Below are 18,815 nucleotides of genomic sequence, written 5' to 3'. Positions count from 1 at the left end.
ACCATTTCCCTACAAGGAGAGAAAAATGGAATTCTACATGAAAAAAAGAAAGGAACTTCATTTTTCAGTTTTTTAGAGATAAAAGTAAAAAAAAGAGTAAACTGTTACAATTTTAAAATATGAACAAGGAATACAGTTTATACTTAAATATTCCCTAACTGATGTCATCAATAACTCCCAACTGCCAAATCCAACAGAAACTTTTCAAAGTTTTTCTTAGTTAATCTCACTGCCGCATTTGGCACCATTGATCACATTCTCCTTGAGCCATTCTGATTTTTTGACAGAAATCCCTTCTGGTTGTAGGTGATCCTCTCTTACTTCTTACATTGCTCCTTCTCAGGGTCCTTAACTGATTCCATTTTCTCTGTTGATTCTTTAAACATTAGCATTTCCCAGGATTTGGTTCAGTTTATAACTTGCTTCTCTTTTCATCCTCTAAGCTCTCTCTGAACAACTTCTTCTATGCACCAATACTTTGTAAATCTGTTATCTCCAGTCTACAACAAAATTCTGAGTTCCACATTTATATTTTAAAATATTTACAATAATCCCATCTGTACTTAGATATGTCAAAGGATCCTTAAATTCAGCATTTCCAAAGCAGAACAAGTTACCTTTGCCCAAAGCCTGTTCTTCCTCTTGTGGTCACAGACACAGTGAAGATGCTATCACTCATTCTCAAGTGACCCACTAGAATGGATTGCCAAGATATACGTACAGCTCTCAAATACTTGCCTCAAACGTTTTAACAACTTCATAAAACTACATATTTATAAGCATGTTAAATTTTACCTTTTTTTTAAAAATCCAGGTAACTAATGTGAAGACAGTGTGAGGTTATAGCTACACAAACAGCACAAATAATCGATTAGGATACACTAACTCACCAACACTGCATAATTAAATTCAAATAGGAAAAACAAGCCAAATATCCTATTTATATGTAAATATACTATAACACTGCATAGACTGATGCTTCAAAAACTTGACAGTAGAAGGTGAATCTTAGCAAACCAATAGGTACTGTAGTTTTAGCTATCACTAGGACAGAAATAAATGTTAGAAAATGCATCGTTTTGCAAAAATAGGTTCATCAAGGCTGACTCACTTTGCTATTTAATTAAATGATAATTTAAAATGTAATTAGTGAAGTCATCTCTCCTGATGCATTATTTATAATTTCTTATTATGGATTAGTGTAGTGGTTAAGAATTCGGCTGCTAACCAAAAGTCGGCAGTTTGAGTCCACCAGGTGCTCCTTGGAAACCCTATGGAGCAGTTCTACTCTGTCCTATAGGGTCACTATGAGTTGGAACTGACTTGACGGCAACAGGTTTATAGTCAGTTAGTTATTTGCAACTATGATTTATTTTAAGTGAGTCAGTAAAGTAGCAATGGTATAGTGTTTTGAGGTAGAAGAAATTCTGGGATATTCTATTCTAACATCTCCTCCATTCTGAAATCCCTTCTGTAGCAATAATGAATCGGTAACCATCAAACCTACCCATACTTACATAGCCTCATTCCGGGTATGTGCACCATATTCTGAATGCAACTACTCCATTTTTGGTTGTCTCTCATGTTAACAAATATTCTCCTTGGTTGAGCTAAATTATTCTTCCTTTAACCTTTACCCAGTGTCCAAGAATCTTCCCTCCTTATCAACACAGAACAAATATATACCTACAACCATATAAGAAAGTATGAAGGTGTGAGGCCTGGAACTTCGGCAACCACTTTATGACCATTAGCAGTTGACCAACAGAATCACAGAACTGCAGGATCAAACTGAGAATCTTTGGCCTCCAGGTTTTGATATATGTACAGTAAATGTTTTTGTAATTTAAATCACTAATAATCATGGATTTTGCTACTTTCAACAGAACACATCAGAACTGATACAAAATAGTTGTTACCATTTAATTGTGCTTCTCTGGAGCTTTGGTAATTTGCCAAGACTTTTATTACAGTGTGTCTCCCAGAATGTGGAGATTCACTAGAATCCAAATACCTGACCAGGATCTATTAGTGCCAAAAATTTGAACACTATGTGTCTATTGATGTAGCCTAATATGTTGCTAGTGATTTAAGCAACTACATCATATTTAATATGTGGTCAATTAAACTCTCAATTGTTTTTACATGACCTAGAAAACCCATATGTATCTTATAGTCATGGAATAGACTTTTTTTTTTTTTTACACAAATAATCCTGCAAGGGATTCGGCACAACATAAAAATTAACTTCTGCTGAATGCATTATTATATGTAGTGCAGAGATACCCTATAATTGTTAACTTCATGTGCCCTTCTTGGCCAGAGGAGCAATATGTTGCTAAGGAAATATGAGGATGAGCTAATGTATAATGAAATAATTAGGATAGAAGAAAATAGGAAAAACTCAGACTTGTGTTCAAACCCCTGCCCCCTACCACGTTCTGGCCTGTGACCTACACAAGTTACTTAACCTCTCTAAGCTGCTGTTTCTTCATGTCTGTAATGAATGTAATAATACCTACAGTTGTGAGGAATAAAGAAGTCTCTCATACAGTATCAGGAAATGACTGTCTCTTTCTGATCTCTTCCTCCTCCCGGTTTTCACTTTTCTTACAGAGATACAATTATTTCTGCCTTAAAAAAATTCTTGAAACAAGCCTCAAATCAAAGAATGTTAGTAACCTCAGCCTACTCAAAGGAAGGACATGTTAAGTATCAAGAATGGTGACAGGGGAAGAGGTTTAATAATAGGCATTGTAGAGATGTAAAAAATAAAATTTCTATGTGAGCTAAAAAAGATTGAGAAGTATAGTCCACCCAGCCCCAGAGGAGAAAGGCATCCTCCCTGTCCCTGGGTCCCAGCTAACATTTAGCATGTAATTTCAGGTTGTTGTTATTTTTTTGTTTGTTTGTTTGTTTTCAAATTAGGGGCTTTAGGGAGATGCTGGCAAGTATATTCATGAGATTTTGAAACTTTTATCACCATTAGTCCCAGTTCTGATTTTAAAATGCTATGGTGCCTATTAACCCTCTTAACTGGTATAAGCACCACTTGATACGCTGGGATAGAGATGAAGAGGTCCTGAGTTCTTGGTTGGGGGCTTTGGGAACTTTAAAAACTGAGATTTAGCATTTTTTTCGAATTATAGTATATATATATATATATATACCCTCACACATACATACATACATACACATAGGGTCATCATGAATCGGAGTCAACTTGATGGCAACTAACAACAACATGTAAGTGTGTGTGTACATGTATATATCTTATACAAATTTTTTAAAGCATGAAAATTTTAGAAATTCAGAAACTACGGAATTACATAATATAAAATCAGTGTAGCATGCTAACATTTAGCATATAATTTCAGATTTCTTTTCAAATTAGGGACTTTAGCTCCGGAGACGCTGGCAAATACATTTGTGGGATTTTCAGACTTGTATCATCTTTGGTCTCTGCTCTGATCATAAAATGCTAGACAGATAATGATGAATTTGAGAGAAGAGGAACCAGGCAGATGGTTAATTTTACCTGGCTCTGAATTCAGTAGGTTGAATGATGTCCTTTAGGTTTCTTTCTATGTTGTCCAGTAGGTTTTCCATCATCAGGGGAGGTAAGAATTCAAGACTTTTTTTCTTAAGCGTAAAGATTGTGGATTTGGGTGACACTGAACTAAGTAGATAGGGCTTGAGACAGTGAGGATTGTAGCATCATGCTGGCCTTAAAAATTAGAACTTAAAAGTGAAGGTGTTTTCTTATATAGAGAAAATTAAATGGGAAAAATATCCTCTTGGTTCCAGAAAAGAGGGATCTTTCTTTCTTTTTTTTTTTTTTTTTTAATGATTCAAGTATTTGATTTGTCTCTAAATATATACCTCTGGACACAGAGGACAAATGTTCCTGCATAGCAGTGTTTGTTCCTGTTTAGCAGAAGTCATTAAAATGCATTACTAAGTCCTTTCTTTAAAAAACAAGATGACAAATACCAAATTAAGAGTGTCCCTTCAAAATTTATTAGAGCATATTTGTGGTCACAATTTATCCAAATTAGTCTTTCCATTTGAGGGAAAATGTAAAATAGTAATAAAATGAAGTTATTCTATATTGAGTGCTTATATTAAAGCAACGTTACAATTTATACAATCAGAATAAAGCAGTCACCAGTGATTATCTCGTAACTACCTCTGAAATTACACGTCTGTTGAATACATTATTATATGCAGTGCAGTGACAGCCTGCAATTGTTAACTTCATGTGAGCACTTTTCATAGAATAAAGCAAAAGCCAACAACTTCACAAGTGGTCATTTGTTTCTGGGAGAGATTTGGGGGCTGTGTGGGTGTATGAAGTTAATTTCTATAACAAGGAAACCTAATTCAAACAGAAGAAAGCAGACTCTGTACAAAAGCATCTGTGTTTTTATAGTCTGTGAATATTCATATCTGTATGTTAGAAACCCCTGAAATACATTCCTTTAGTGGATCTTACATAATTTCATCTTTGGTGGTGAGCCAAGGCCAATTTGTTAGCACTGATGATTGATTCACTGTTGTGGGGTTGGGAGCCAAGGGTCAGAAAGTGTCCCTCATGCATACCAACCACAGTAGCTGCAGCAGCAAAACACTCCTCAGGATCAACAGGAATGCTGGTGGCCAAGAAACAAAAAGCCTGTCCCACTTCCACTGTCTTCCCCCTGTAGCTCCTGCCTGATGTCAGAATCTGGGGTTATTTGCTGCATACTGGGTGAATCTGTGTCCCTTATGTCCAGTGTCTTTACGGTATGGCACTCTCTTGGAGAAAACTACTTTGCTGTTATTTTGCCACATCTTGGTCAAGATAATGTAGGGTAAACCCCACATTAATTAAAGCCACAATATGATAAATATAAATTAAAAGATAGTAGGAGTCCCTAGGTAGTAAAAATGGTTAATATTCTTGGCTACTAAGTGAAATGCTGGAGGTTCAAATTCACTCAAAGGCACCTCAGAAAAAAGGCCTTGTGATTTACTTCTGAAAAACCAGCCACTGAAAACCCAATGGAGTGCGGTTCTACTCTCTCTCACATGAGATCACCATGAATCAGAGCCAACCTGAGGGCGACTAGCTTTGAAGAGATGGTGACTCCTTTTGCAAATGAAATCACAATATTCAAAGTAAGAAGTATTAATCCAGATACTAAACTAGCTGCTTAGTGAAAAATACGTCTATTGTCTCTAAAAGAGAAAAAAACTGTGGCCTGAGATAAGGCTGAAGAAGTAGGTATAGGCTACTTTCTAGACTTAGCCCCTAAAGATAATACAAAGTCATAGAAGGAAGATATTAAATGACACAGTCATATCTGAGTTCTTCTAAGCTCACACTATACGCAAATAATAATAATAATAATGGCTAAAGTATATGTAGGGAGACCATCACAGGCCAGGAACAAGTGATGATGAGCTAGACTGAGATGGTTGCAACGGAGATTCAGGGGTGACTTCGATAGGGGAATTGAGAGAACCTGCTGAGTGACTAAATGTCAGGGCAAGGGAGAAAGAGACAAGGATGGATCCAGTTTTTCTTTCTTGAACAACTTAGAAGTTAGTAATGACATTTACTAAATAAAATAGGTTAATGTGGGATATTTTTTAAATTTTGGGCTCTGCTAAAAAATTTTTAAAAATAGTTTATTTGACCAAAATTCAATGCAGAAGCAAATGCTCAAGAATACATTCTTGTCAGATGAAAAGCAGAAATGTTTGTTCCTAATTTTTTTTTTAATACAAAGTTTAATTCAGCAAAATTCCCTTGTTACATTCTGCCAAGCAGGCCAGAAAAGCAGAGAGGGGAGTTTCTTTCAGTTGACACAGTTTACATGAGAAGTACGTTAGTTTGTATTTCCATATGTAGGTGTGCAGGAGAATTTAGTCTATGGGAGAGCGCCTATCTGCATCCTGCTCCTCAGATTCAGTATATTTTCTTGGTCTAGTAAGTTTCACTAGCCTGTGGCAAACACTAACTCCTTTAGAAACAATTATCTGACTGTCCTGATTCCCTGAGCAGTACAAAATCAATGTCTCTATTGTATTATCTGTATGAACTCAAGAGATTATAGGGTTCCGTAAATGAGATTATAACTATGAAATATTTGAGAATCAACACTATGAACAAAACTGCAGAAATACAATTTTGGTTCAAGTCTAGCATTCTGAGACAATTAAGTGCTACACATTTCCAGAAGGAAAAACCAACCTCTTTTTCCTTATATGTATTCTTTGAAAAACTAATACTGTCCTATCCGGTATGGTGTGTGAGATGCTTTTAGCAGCAGCCAGAGGCTGTGGTGTCCCATTGGCGCTAAGCTTCCTGGTGTTATTTTTCTCCGTTTGGTTTCTTTTTTAAAAAAAAATATTTTATTGTGTTTTTGGCGCAAGTTTAGACAGGATGTTAGGTTCTCACTTAACAATTTCTATACATATTGTTCAGTGATATTGGTTACTTTCTTCATAATATATCAGCATTCTTGTTATTTCCATTTTGGTTGTTCTGTTTCCATTAATCTAGTTTCCCTGTACCCCCTGGCCTTCTCGTCTTTGGTCTAGGGTAAATGTTAACCATTTGGTTTCATCTGAACAATTATTTGAGAAGCACTGTTCTCACTGGTGATATTATTTATTGTATGGGCCAATCTGTCATTTGGCTGAAAGGTGACCTCTGGGAGTGGTTTGAGCTCCAACTTCAAAGAGTATCTCAGGGCAATAATCTCGGGGGTTCATCTAGTCTCTACCGGTTCAGTAAGTCTGGCCATTTTCTAGGAATTTGAGTTTTGTTACACATTTTTCTCCCATTCTATCCAGGACCATTTATTCAGTCCCTGGTTAGAATGGTCAGTAGTGGTAGCCGGGCACCATCTAGTTCTTCTTGCTCCTACTTTTAAGTCAAATATCAGTCCTAGTTCTCAAGACAGTAGCTCTTAACAAAAGCTCCCTCTTCTTCAAAGAAATCTGAGATTCTCACTCTCGATTTGGAAGCTTTTTATTCAATACCAAGTCGCTAACCTCAAGGAGTAGATGGTGATGAGTTAGGAACCCAGGGGAACTCTACTTTTTCTAGCTCCTGTCCGAACCCCTTGCTTCCCAATAGATGTACCTCTAACATCAGACAGAGACAAGGACATTCCATAGGCAGAAGATAGATTTATTTTTCTCTTACCAGGACTAAGCCCTTTGAGAAACGGATTAGCATCTGAGGTAGTACTGCTGAGAGCAGGGTGTGGTGAAAGGCTGTTGTTGTTGTTAGGTGCCTTCCAGTCAGTTCCGACTCACAGTGACCCTACATACAACAGAACAAAACACTGCCTGGTCCTGCACCACCCTCACAAGCCCATTGTTGCAGCCACTGAGTCAATTCATCTAGTTGAGGGTCTTCCTCTACTTTACCAAGCATGATGTCCTTCTCCAGGGACTGGTTCCTCCCGATAACATATCCAAAGTATGTGAGACAAAGTCTCACCATCCTTGCTTCTAAGGAGCATTCTGGCTGTAATGCTTCCAAAACAGACTTGTTCATTCTTCTGGTAGTCCATGGTATGTTCAATATTCTTCTCCAACACCATAATTCAAATGCATCCATTCTTCAGCCTTCCTTATTCAGCATCCAGATTTCCCATGCATACGAGGAGACTGAAAATACCATGGCTTGGGTCAGGCACACCTTAGTCCTCAAAGAGACATCTTTGCTTTTCAACACTTTAAGAAGTTCTTTTGCAGCAGATTTGCCCAATGCAATACATCATTTGATTTCTTGACTGCTTCTTCCATAGGTGTTGATTGTATATCCAAGTAAAATGAAATCCTTGACAACTTTAATCTATTCTCCAGTTATCATGATGTTGCTTATTGGTCCAGTTGTGAGGATTTTTGTTTTTTTTATGTGGAGATGTAATCCATACTGAAGGCTGTAGTCTTTGGTCTTCATCAGTAACTACTTCAAGTCCTCTTCACTTTCAGCAAGCAAGGCTGTGTCATCTGCATTATCGTAAGTTGTTAATGAGTCTTTCTCCAATCTTGATGCCCCCTTCTTCTTCATATAGTCCAGCTTCTCAGATTATTTGCTCAACATACAGATTGAATAAATATGGTGAAAAGATATAACCCTGATACACACTTTTCCTGATTTTAAACCATGCAGTATCCCCTCATTCTGTTCAAATGATTGCCTCTTATTCTATGTACAGGTTCTGCATGAGCACAATTATGTGTTCTGAAATTCCCATTCTTTTCAATTTTATCCATAATTTGTTATGATCTATACAGTCGAGTACCTTTGCATAGTCAATAAAACACATGTAAGCATTTTTCTGGTATTCTCTGCTTTCAGCCAGAATCCGTCTGACATCAGCTCCCTCATTCCATGTCCTCTTCTGAATCCAGGTTCAATTTCTGGCAGTTCCCTGTCAATGTGCTAGTGCAACCGTTTTTGAATGATCTTCAGCAAAATTTTACTTGTGCATGATTTTAATGATATTGTTTCATAATTTCCTCATTCTTTTGGATTACCATTCTTTGGAATGGGCACAAACACGAATCTCTTTCAGTTGGTTGGCCAGGAAGCTATCTTCCAAATTTCTTAGCATAGATGAGTGAGCTCTCCCAGTGTTGCATCTGTTTCTTGAAACATTTCAATTGGTATTACGTCAATTCCTAGAGCTTTGTTTTTCTCCAGTGCCTTCGGTGCAGCTTAGACTTCTTACTTCAATACCATTCGTTTTGATCATATGCTACCTCCTGAAATGGTTGAACATTGACCAGTTCTTTTTGGTACAGTGCCTCTGTGTATTTCTTCCATCTTCTTTTGATGCTTCCTGCATCATTTAATTTTTTGCCCATAGAATTCTTCAATATTGCATCTCAAGGCTTGAATTTTTTCTTCAGTTCTTTCAGCTTGAGAAAGGTGAAAGGCTAGCCCCATTGAAATTAGGTCTCTGGAAATTATTGGAGCTAATATTTCTGACTTCATTCATGGCTTTACCTCTCCAATAGTTTGAGCTGGTTTTTCAAAATCATACTTTCCACCCATTTAGATTTTGAGCTCTCTTCTCTGCGTATGCCAGGGCAGACATCAATCATTCTTCTTATACAGACTGAGTTCTCAACCTGGATCTCATCTATGAATCAGCTTCATTTTTGCTTAGCCTTTCCGAGTGTGTTCATTCATTCTAGCCTTAGCCGAGCCTATGCTACCTAGCTTAGCATAGCTCCCTCTCAACTCCAATTACAATCCCATCTGAAACATGCAATTCCCTTTTCCAAGATAAAATCTTAGCTTGAATCTAAGACATTAGAGTGGAAATAAGGTAATCATTAGATATACCATCATGTATTTTTACTGTCAGTCTACCAAGGATAGTATCACAATCATCTCTACCAAGGATAGTATCACAATCATCAGTAGCCCTGTAAGTATTCAGAAGCAGAGTTTTTTTTTATAAAATCCTCAAAGGTTAGGGGATCCTTGGAAGAAAGATTTTGAAATCTACTTCCAAAAAATCAGTGATTGAAAACTCAATAAAGCACAGTTCTACTCTGATACACATGGGGTCGCCATTTAACTATAGGCTTAGCAGATATGTTAGCCTGTATAGTATTGATTCAGAGTATCATGCAAAAGAGTGTAGAACAGAGTAAAGCACATTTTAAGAAAGTAAATTTTTTCAAGGTTATTTAAAACATACAAGATAAATTAAGATTTTTCACTGCAAAGATACATATGTAATTATAAAATACATCGCATACCTCCTTCCATCTATTAGCTTTCCATGAAGGACATCTGCCAGATCTACAAACTTTGTGAGTTCGAGGTCTCTGTAGATGACTGCAATACTTTTCTTCTAATTTTCCTTGTAACTGGTCAATGCAAAGTACCTCACGATACTTTATACCTTTACCACAGGAAGCTGAGCACTAGAAAAGAAATATGAACATGCTTGATTCATTTTATCTTGATGAACTTAAATTTGTCTTCAGTAAGTATAGAATTAAACAATCAAAATATCATTGCTCTTTATATAGAGACCAAAAGTAATTAGTGTTTACCAGGGGGGAAGAGAGTGAATGGGAGGGTTTTTGCTTAGACTACACTGAAGACATGTTAATGGTGGTGTGATAATTTGGAAAAATAGAGCTAAAATGGTTGCACAACTTGAAGAATGTAATCAATGTCATTGAAGTGTACATGCAATATTGTATGTGTTGTGTGTACTTTATAATTTAAAAAAAGCATTTCTTTAGTATTTTCATTTAAATATACTCTGGTATTTCTAATTAGAAAGAATTTGAAATTTGCCAAACAGTTCTTGACCAGAAATTGATGTGGACACCACAAGGGTATTCATTCATTCAGACAAAAAAGATGGATTGCTTGCAATATACCAAGCACTCTTCTGGCACATGAATGCCACATGAGGTAGATTGGTTGCTTTTAGATCTTTTAGGGTTAAGGACTATCCTACCCTAAATCCCGTTACCATGCATAATCCCACAAAACCTGCTTTCAATTTTGTTTAGAGATTTACCATCTATTCTATTTATATTCCATATATTTTTCACACTGGAAAGTATTTTTTGGATGTTAAAAGAATTCAATGATCTCTCAATACAGAAAAGTGTGATTGGGAATGCAGAAAATTAATTTTTTGAAAGGGCAGTATAGTTAAGGTTTGTTTTTTGTATCAATTTGGAAGATATATCTCTCCACTATCAACTCTCCAATCCATTTAGTAAAGAATGAAATAACTAAAATCTCTTTTAAAATATAGGTAAAACCATTTGAATTTTTTAGCCAGTTGCCATTTTATGAGTGAGGCTGTGCAATGTGGTAGAAAGAGCTTGGACTGGCATTGAATACTAGCTCTGTCACTTGCTAGATGGGGACTTAGGCACATTTCATTATCTATCCGGGCCTCAGTTTCTTCAACAACAATATGGGGATAATAACACCTATCTTACAGGTCTGTTATGAAGATTAACATGAGATAAAGAATATGAAATGCTTATTCTAGCTCTATTACACATGGCGGGTGCTCAATAAATATTAGTTTCCTCTTCTACCATTTTCTTCACATAGCTTCAAAGAGGGTGTTGACAATTTTCAGCATGATATATGTACCAGGAAAAAGTTAAGAAAAGCAGAAGACATGGATTCCAGACAACTATTTTTATTCCTCTGAGAGAGCTGTTGACATGTGGTTTTGTTTAGAAATATATACTGTGTTCTGAAAACATTAGGTAATATATTATGTATTTTATGTATATTATGAATTCAAAGACTATTAGACTATCTAACACAGACTAACTGATGCTTAATATATTTTAAACTTTAAAAAGAATGATTTGGAGATAATTTTCTTTTTTATATTATCTGCAATACTATAGTCTACTTGTATGAACAATTAATTTAGCTCAGTTCCTTGATTATTAAGACTGACTGTTTTTTTCTCCTCCCATTAACACTTATAGTCTTTTCATGCTGGTTACAAAACAGTCAATTCTGTAAAAATCTCTAATAGATCTTCATAAACTGTATTAAGTATATATCCTTTCCTCCTAACAATCTCTTTTAGGTTTCCTACTGACTTTATCTTTAAAATCTACCTGTATGCTCTACTCTTCCTGGCCACTTATCTTGGACGCTGCCTGTTTCTTTTCTTCAGTGTTTATTTTTCAAAGGGCATAACATATTTTACACCAAAAAACACCAAATATTATTGAGTATCAAGAATATATCAGGGAGTATTCTAACTAAATTGCATACATCCACTCTCATTCATGGAAGAATGGTTTTCTCTCCAGGTACTTTTTTTTTATTTTAAATTGTGACATTTTGAACAAAGGAGGCATTTGTTACTCTCCCTCTTAATCCATTTTAAAACGTGGTAATTGTTGTGAATTACCATGATACAATCGCAGTAGTACTTAAGGAAGATGAGAAAATATTTACATTTTATTTATTTTATGAATAGTATTGAGTGCCTACCATATACTAAGAGTTGTGACTAAATACAGACTCATTAAATAACATCTCTTGGTTTTGCCCTTGATTTATCCTTGACGTGCTTATAATCTAAATGACACATACCACCTATGAAATGAATAATAGCATACTTAAATTTAAATAATATAAACCCCACAAAGATGAAAAATACTATAAAACACTAAAGGCCATTAAAATGCTACAATAAGAAATTTATGATGGCATTAAGAAATTCATGAAAGTAGCCGTTTCTTTCTGGGATGTCTGCTAAGTACTTAAGGAGCAGGTGGTATTTAACTTGGTCTTGAAGAAGTAAGTTTGCTGATGGAAAAAGATGGATCATCTTATATGTTTGTTTGATAATCCTTATCTAGACTTTGTCCATGTGTCTCTGTTTTAAAAATCCTTAGCTTTTTTTTTTAAGTGTCAAGAATCCAAGAATCATTCAGTAAATATGAATTAAATTACTGATATTTGTGATAAGAAAGACCAATTATAAAACTGTGTAGCATAAAAGACTATAGATTATATTCAAGAATTTACTTTAGAATTCTGAAATACAGTATTCCTCTATAAGCAATACCTATGGATGGAATGTATACTCAGACACATAGTAAATTGTCAAACTTAAGATCATATTTTATAAACTGAAGAGTGCCTCTTACTCTACTTAAAACTCTAGGTCATCTTTGATTCATTCTCTTTTCATTATTCTAATCTGTAACCAACACTATTATTAAACATAATTTTAAACATATTATTTATGTGCTCAAGAACTGACAATGGCTCTCTATTGTCTTTAACAGCAAATCAAAACTTACACTCTCCTTACTTTCTTGATCCATCAAATTTCAGTCAACATACCTTTCCACACTCATTTTCTGTTACTTTCCAGCATGAAATTTTTGCCCTACTTAGGCATAATGTAATTCCTATCTCTTTAATGTGACATATTCACTAAACAACATAGCCTAAGTTATATGATTCCCTTTACCTAATCAAATTACTACCTCTAGCGCTTTCTAAATCTTACTTATCTTTAAAGCGTAAGTCAATCCCCTTTTCTTGGGTAAATACTTTTCAATTTTTCACTTCTCTGACCTCTTCTGAGTCCCACTCTGTTTTTAGCACCTCATCATTTTCTATTTGTTTCACATGATGTATCTATCCATTTCCTAGAGGTCAAGAAACTTTTAGACCTCTCACATCACCCACAAAATGGCAAGTGCAATAAATATCAGTGGATTAATGATTTTGGTCCTTGATGTAAGCAAGGTATTTTTTGTTTTTCTTGAACTCTAAAACAATTTAATAAAAATTTTTAATTCCTAAAATATATTTATTGGTTAATACACCCAAAGTCCTCTAGGAAAGACAGACAAAAATATAGTATCATAGAACTGCAAAATAAATTATACTTTGGTTACACTTTTAAAGTAGAACTCTCTCTGTCTCCAAGATCTGAACAGGAATAAGTACATTATTTTATTGTATCTGATGAATTCCATGTGGGAATTTCTCTAAACTAAAAAAGAACATGTTATGCAGAGAATTATGTTTTAGTTGGAATGAGGCAGTCATAAACAACTAGTGAAATGCTCCCCTCCTTCTCTCAAACCACAACAGATTCCAAGTTGCAGAAATCCCACAAAATCGCCCACTTGGCAGGAGTACTCAAACATGGCAGTTCTTTCTTCTCATCCTTAGAAATCTTTTTATTACTCAGTTTTATATCCCTGATATTATTCTATTCCCTTGAGGTTTTACTAATGTTGTATAGTTCATTTCCAGCATTCCTATGAAAAGAATTATTCACTAAAAATGAACTCTATGATCCTTAGTTTACTTAGCCTTAAACTGTTGGTCAGAGTATTCCATGACTTTTATGTAGATAATATCTACTCAGGTTAGTTGTATGTTTACTTAATTTTGCCATTTCTGAAATACGTTGTGTCCTGTACCTTCTGTATCTCCTATAGAGAAGATACAGGACATAACTTGCTTCAGAAGTTGCAAAATTAAGTAAACATACAAATACACTGAATTAACAAATCTTATAAAAGAACTCTTCTAACCATCTAATTTACAAGATTTGTCTATTTAAGAAAAACAGGGCATTTGAAATAAATCTAGAATATGCCAGCCCTAAAAATGTAAAAGAATAACGAGAGTTGCTCAGGTTGACTGGTACCTTCAACTCCAAGAGTGAAAATTGGAACTAATTAGTCCACTCTAGTATGTTTAACTTTGGAAGAAATCTATTCTTGTTTTCAGAGCAAAGTTGTATATAGAATAAGATTACTTCTGATATTTGAGGTGTGGTTTACATTTTTGTTTGTTTATATGGTAAGGATACTACAGAAGAGCATTGACTTAATTTATGCATAAGAGTCTTGTTGATTAACTTAATTCTAGAAACTTAAATTGCTAAATAAAATAAAATAAGGAAATTAAGTTTACTTTAGCTCCAGGTGTAGGAAATGGAAAGTCTTGGAGTTATTTTAGGTTTTCATAAGCTATTATGTTGACCTGGCTCTGTATTCTCTCTGATAGTAGTAGGAAAGATACTGGGAGAATCTGTGTGTAGCCTAATTACTATTGAAATGCTAGCTGAAAATTAAGTATTACTCTATACCTTAGTCATCCATACACTGTGCCTTTTGTAGACTTTACAAGTTAGGTAACCATGGGTAAATTCTGTAATCTCATTAAACCTCCATTTTTCAAAAGTATTGATGGTAAAATAATACCTACTTCATATAGAACTCTATGTAGTGGTGAGGAGGAGGGGGATTTAAAAATAGAGAAGTGGCCAAGCCAAGAAAACTCTAAAGAAATTAACAATGCTATAGAAAAATGCAAAATATTATTAAAATCAATAAAGAACAGAGAGGATACTGCTGAAAATCACATTGAGTATATAAAGGACAAGCTTGAAAAATGTCTCCCCAAATGCCAAAGGAACAGGGAAGAGAACACAGAGAAGATTGAATAGAGAGTCCTGTGTGAATCTGGTTTCCTGGCAAACACTCTGCTCATTCCCACATCAGGGCCTTTGTACATACCATTTCCTTCCACCTCATACTTCACTCATTTCATTTCCAAATTATTCTTTCAAGTCTGAGTTTAAATCTCATTCCCACAGCAAAACCTCCTTCCCTGTCCAACCCAGGTAAGATTAGATAGGACTCAGACATTTTTAGCACCCTGAGTATCTTTACTACACTCAATACACCTGTACTTACTTGTTTCATGTCTGTTTTCCCAACTATACTACAAACTCTATGAGGACAGGGGCTATATTTGTCTTACCTCGATTAGAGGAAGGACTTAACAAATATTTTTGAATAAATAAATGTAAATAGACCAGAACATTGCAATCACAAAAGTACGATAAAAATAAAGTTTCCTGAATTTGTGTAAGAACTGAATCCAAGGATTGAAAACGAAAGGAGAACCATATTTAAATATAAGCTGGAATTTTAAATTTCATAAATAAAAAATATATATACAACTAAGTGGAAAAAAAAAATAGATTGCCTAGAAGGATAAAAATATCCAGCTAGCTAGCTACCAACTTCCTCTTTTCCTCCCTTCCTCCCTCCCTCCCTTCCTTCCAGAAAAGCTATCTATGAACCTATCTAAAATCAACCGCTCAACTGCTACACTAGGACCCATCCTCTCTCACGTACTCAAGGGCATTGCTTCAGTAATTCAGTAATCCCCTTTCTCTAACGTCATCAATTTTTTCCCTCCCCTTGGACCATTTCTATCAGCGTGTTTTGTTTTCCCATCCTAAAAACCAAAGATAAAAACTTGCTTTTACCTTTACTCCATCCAGTTTCTGCCCTTTTTCTATGTCCTCTTGCTGCAAGATACCTAAAAAATTTTTAATACTTCTTATCCTATTCCTCTCCTCTAGTTTTCTCTTGGACCCACTGCAGTTAGGCTTTAGCCTTGATCACTCCATCAATACTGGTCTTATCAAGTTCACCAATGAACTCTACCCTAAATCCAATGGCCAATTCTCAGTCCTCATCTTATTTGGCCTGTCATTCACTTTTGATCACTCTCTCCTCCTTGAAACGCTTTCTTCACTTGGCTTCCAGAAAACTACACTCTAACTGTTCATTACGGCTATTGATAGGAACACCTACTATTCTCGCCCTCAATCACTCTGCTACAGTCACACTGTTTCTTTGCTGTTCCTTAAACAAGTTGGGCACACGCACCCATGCAGAGGTTTTGCACTTGTTGTTCCACTGCACTTAACTCTCTTTCCCTGCTACCTACATGACTAAGTCATCTCTCCCTTTGCCTCAGGCTTTGATTAAATGTCATTTTATCAGAGATGCGTTCTCTAATCCCTTCATTTAAAATGACAACCAGCTGTTCCCCATCAGTCCCAGCCTCTTCCCTGCCCACTTAAGGGAGAAATTTTGTTTAAAATGGACTTTAAAATATTTTTTAAAAGTAAATAAATGAAAAGAATGAGAAGAAACCATGGGTGAAAATTTCATCTAGGAATGAAGAGGAATGACAAAACAAGACAAAAGCCAAAAGCTCTATCAATAAATAGAGCACAGAAAACATGTTAATTCTGTGGTATTCAGAAGCCAATTACAAAATTAGTTAATACAGTGTGTTCCTAATTAAGTTATAAAAATACATGGGTATATACATGCAAATATTTGTTTAAAAAATGCTGAGTGAATAAAAACCAAAATGTTAGGCATGTTTATTTCTGGGTATTGGAATTAATTCATTTCTATTTTTCTTTTCAAGATTTTCTGTATTTTCCAAGAAAACCATTTATTATTTTTGTTTTCAGGGAAAAAAATGCAATAAGCATATATAATAATAATAATAATTACTTGTCAAGATTTTGGGAAGGATTATATGAGATAGTGTTTTTCAAAGTCCATACTCTAATTTTATGCTTTCAAGTGTTTTAAAAAAAATACATATATCAATGCATAAGATATTCTGATCATGTTGTTAGCTACCATCAAGTCAGCCCAGCTCATGGTGACCCCATGTGTGTCAGAGTAGAACTGTGCTCCAAAGGGTTTCCAATGGCTGATTTTTGGAAGTAGATTGTCTTAGTCTGAAGGCTCTGCAGAAACCTGTTCAGCATCTTAGCAACACGCAAGCTTCCACTGAAAGATGGCTGGTAGCTGCACATAAGGTACTTTGGCCAGGAGTCCAACTCGGGTTTCCTGGGTGGAAGGTGAGAATTCTACCACTGAAGCACCACTGCTATATATTGCATAACCTCTCTTTGTTCCTGACAACAAAGTCTATAAAGTCATCTGTTAAAAATGTACAAGCTACAACCATGGGGCAGGATATCCCATCTATCCTATTGCCCATTATATGCTAGGAATTAGCTACGTTCTCCAGACAACCAAGGAAAACTAATATAGTGACAAAAGAGTTCATACAACCTTTTTGTTTGAGAGCTACACTCAAGAGGAGCCCTGGTGGTGCAGTAGTTAAGCACTTGGCTGCTAACTGAAAGGTGGGTGGTTTGAATCCATCAACCACCACAGAAGAAAGATGTGGCAGTCTGCTTCCATAAAGATTGCTCTCAAAACCAAACCTGGTGCCATTGAGTCGATTCCAACTCATAGTGACCCTATAGGACAGAGTAGAACTGCCCATAGGGTTTCCAAGGAGCACCTGGTGGATTCGAACTGCCAACCCTTTGGTTAACAGCTGTAGTGCTTAACCAATACGCCACCCATTCTACTCTGTCATTTCGACTAGACGGCAATGCGTTTGGTTTTTGGTTTTGGTAAATTCACAGAAATGTAATTATTGCACATTACAAATCCAAATATCACTTTTCATTGCAAAACAAAAATCATTTCCATCAAGACAAGTGCAGCTGAATAAGAAGCATTAATTTATGATGTATGAAATAGAATGACTTGATTTCAACACCAACATACTGTAACAGCTAAAATATAATTAGGTGTTGGAGTGTCTTTCTTAGAATAATTTGAGAGGATTCATTGTGTTTTCCTTAGTCTTAAGTGGTAATTCCAAAACCATCAATAAACTTTTCCATATTGGAACATGTATCACTTATCTTTGTTTTGATCTTTTTCAAAACTGAAATATTTTCTGTTTCTATAGCAAAGTTGGAGCCCTGGTGGCACACTGGTTAAGAGCTCAGCTGCTAACTAAAAGGTTGGCAGTTGAATCCACCAGCCACTCCTTGGAAACCCCATGGGGCAGCTCTACTCTGGGGTCACTATGAGTCAGAATCAGCTTAACAGCAACGGGAATAGGAATAGCAAAGTTTAAATAAAAATTATAATGAAAATTTTTTATTATATTTTGCTAGGGAACTTTTTTAAATGACACTTTTGTGATCATGTTAAATGTTTTTGGAGCATTATTGTGAAACGAAGGATTAGTCTATGAAATGACAATCCATGCACACGTGTTTTCTTTTTTTTAAGAAACCCATTATAAGATTTTCTAAATAAAATAAAGAAGGTATACAGAAACCCCAGAACAGCATGTTATTTGAAATCTTTAGGAAGCCAACAAAAACTATGTACCTAAGAGAAAAGCCTCACTACAGTAAAATCTTAGTTATGAGTTTTATACAACTACTTCATAATTAAGAGCATTCCTTATAATGGTGAAAAACCATTTTAAATTAAGCTTTTTAATTATTAGGGGAGGAAGACATAAAAGTAGTTAGACTAGTTAAAATAGTTACAGTAAAGTAAATTAGGATGTCCCTCTTTTTAAAACAAAAACAAAATATCACAAAAAATATGCA

At 35.3% G+C, this 18,815-nt stretch overlaps 1 protein-coding gene across 1 annotated transcript in view; it reads right to left on the bottom strand.

Annotated features, from left to right (window-relative positions):
* The window catches only part of ADAMTS20 (ADAM metallopeptidase with thrombospondin type 1 motif 20), a 218,167-nt gene that overhangs the window by 42,658 nt on the left and 156,694 nt on the right, over positions 1–18,815 (bottom strand). The window contains exon 29 of the mRNA XM_004384567.1: positions 9,781–9,948. Within this exon, the coding sequence (XP_004384624.1) occupies positions 9,781–9,948 (168 nt within the window). The remainder of the gene's footprint in view (positions 1–9,780; positions 9,949–18,815) is intronic.

This window comes from Trichechus manatus, unplaced genomic scaffold, assembly GCF_000243295.1.
Source record: "Trichechus manatus latirostris isolate Lorelei unplaced genomic scaffold, TriManLat1.0 scaffold00123, whole genome shotgun sequence".
Lineage (NCBI taxonomy): Eukaryota > Metazoa > Chordata > Mammalia > Sirenia > Trichechidae > Trichechus > Trichechus manatus.
Note: the sequence above shows the minus strand (reverse complement) of the source record. Positions and strands in the feature narration are given on the sequence as shown.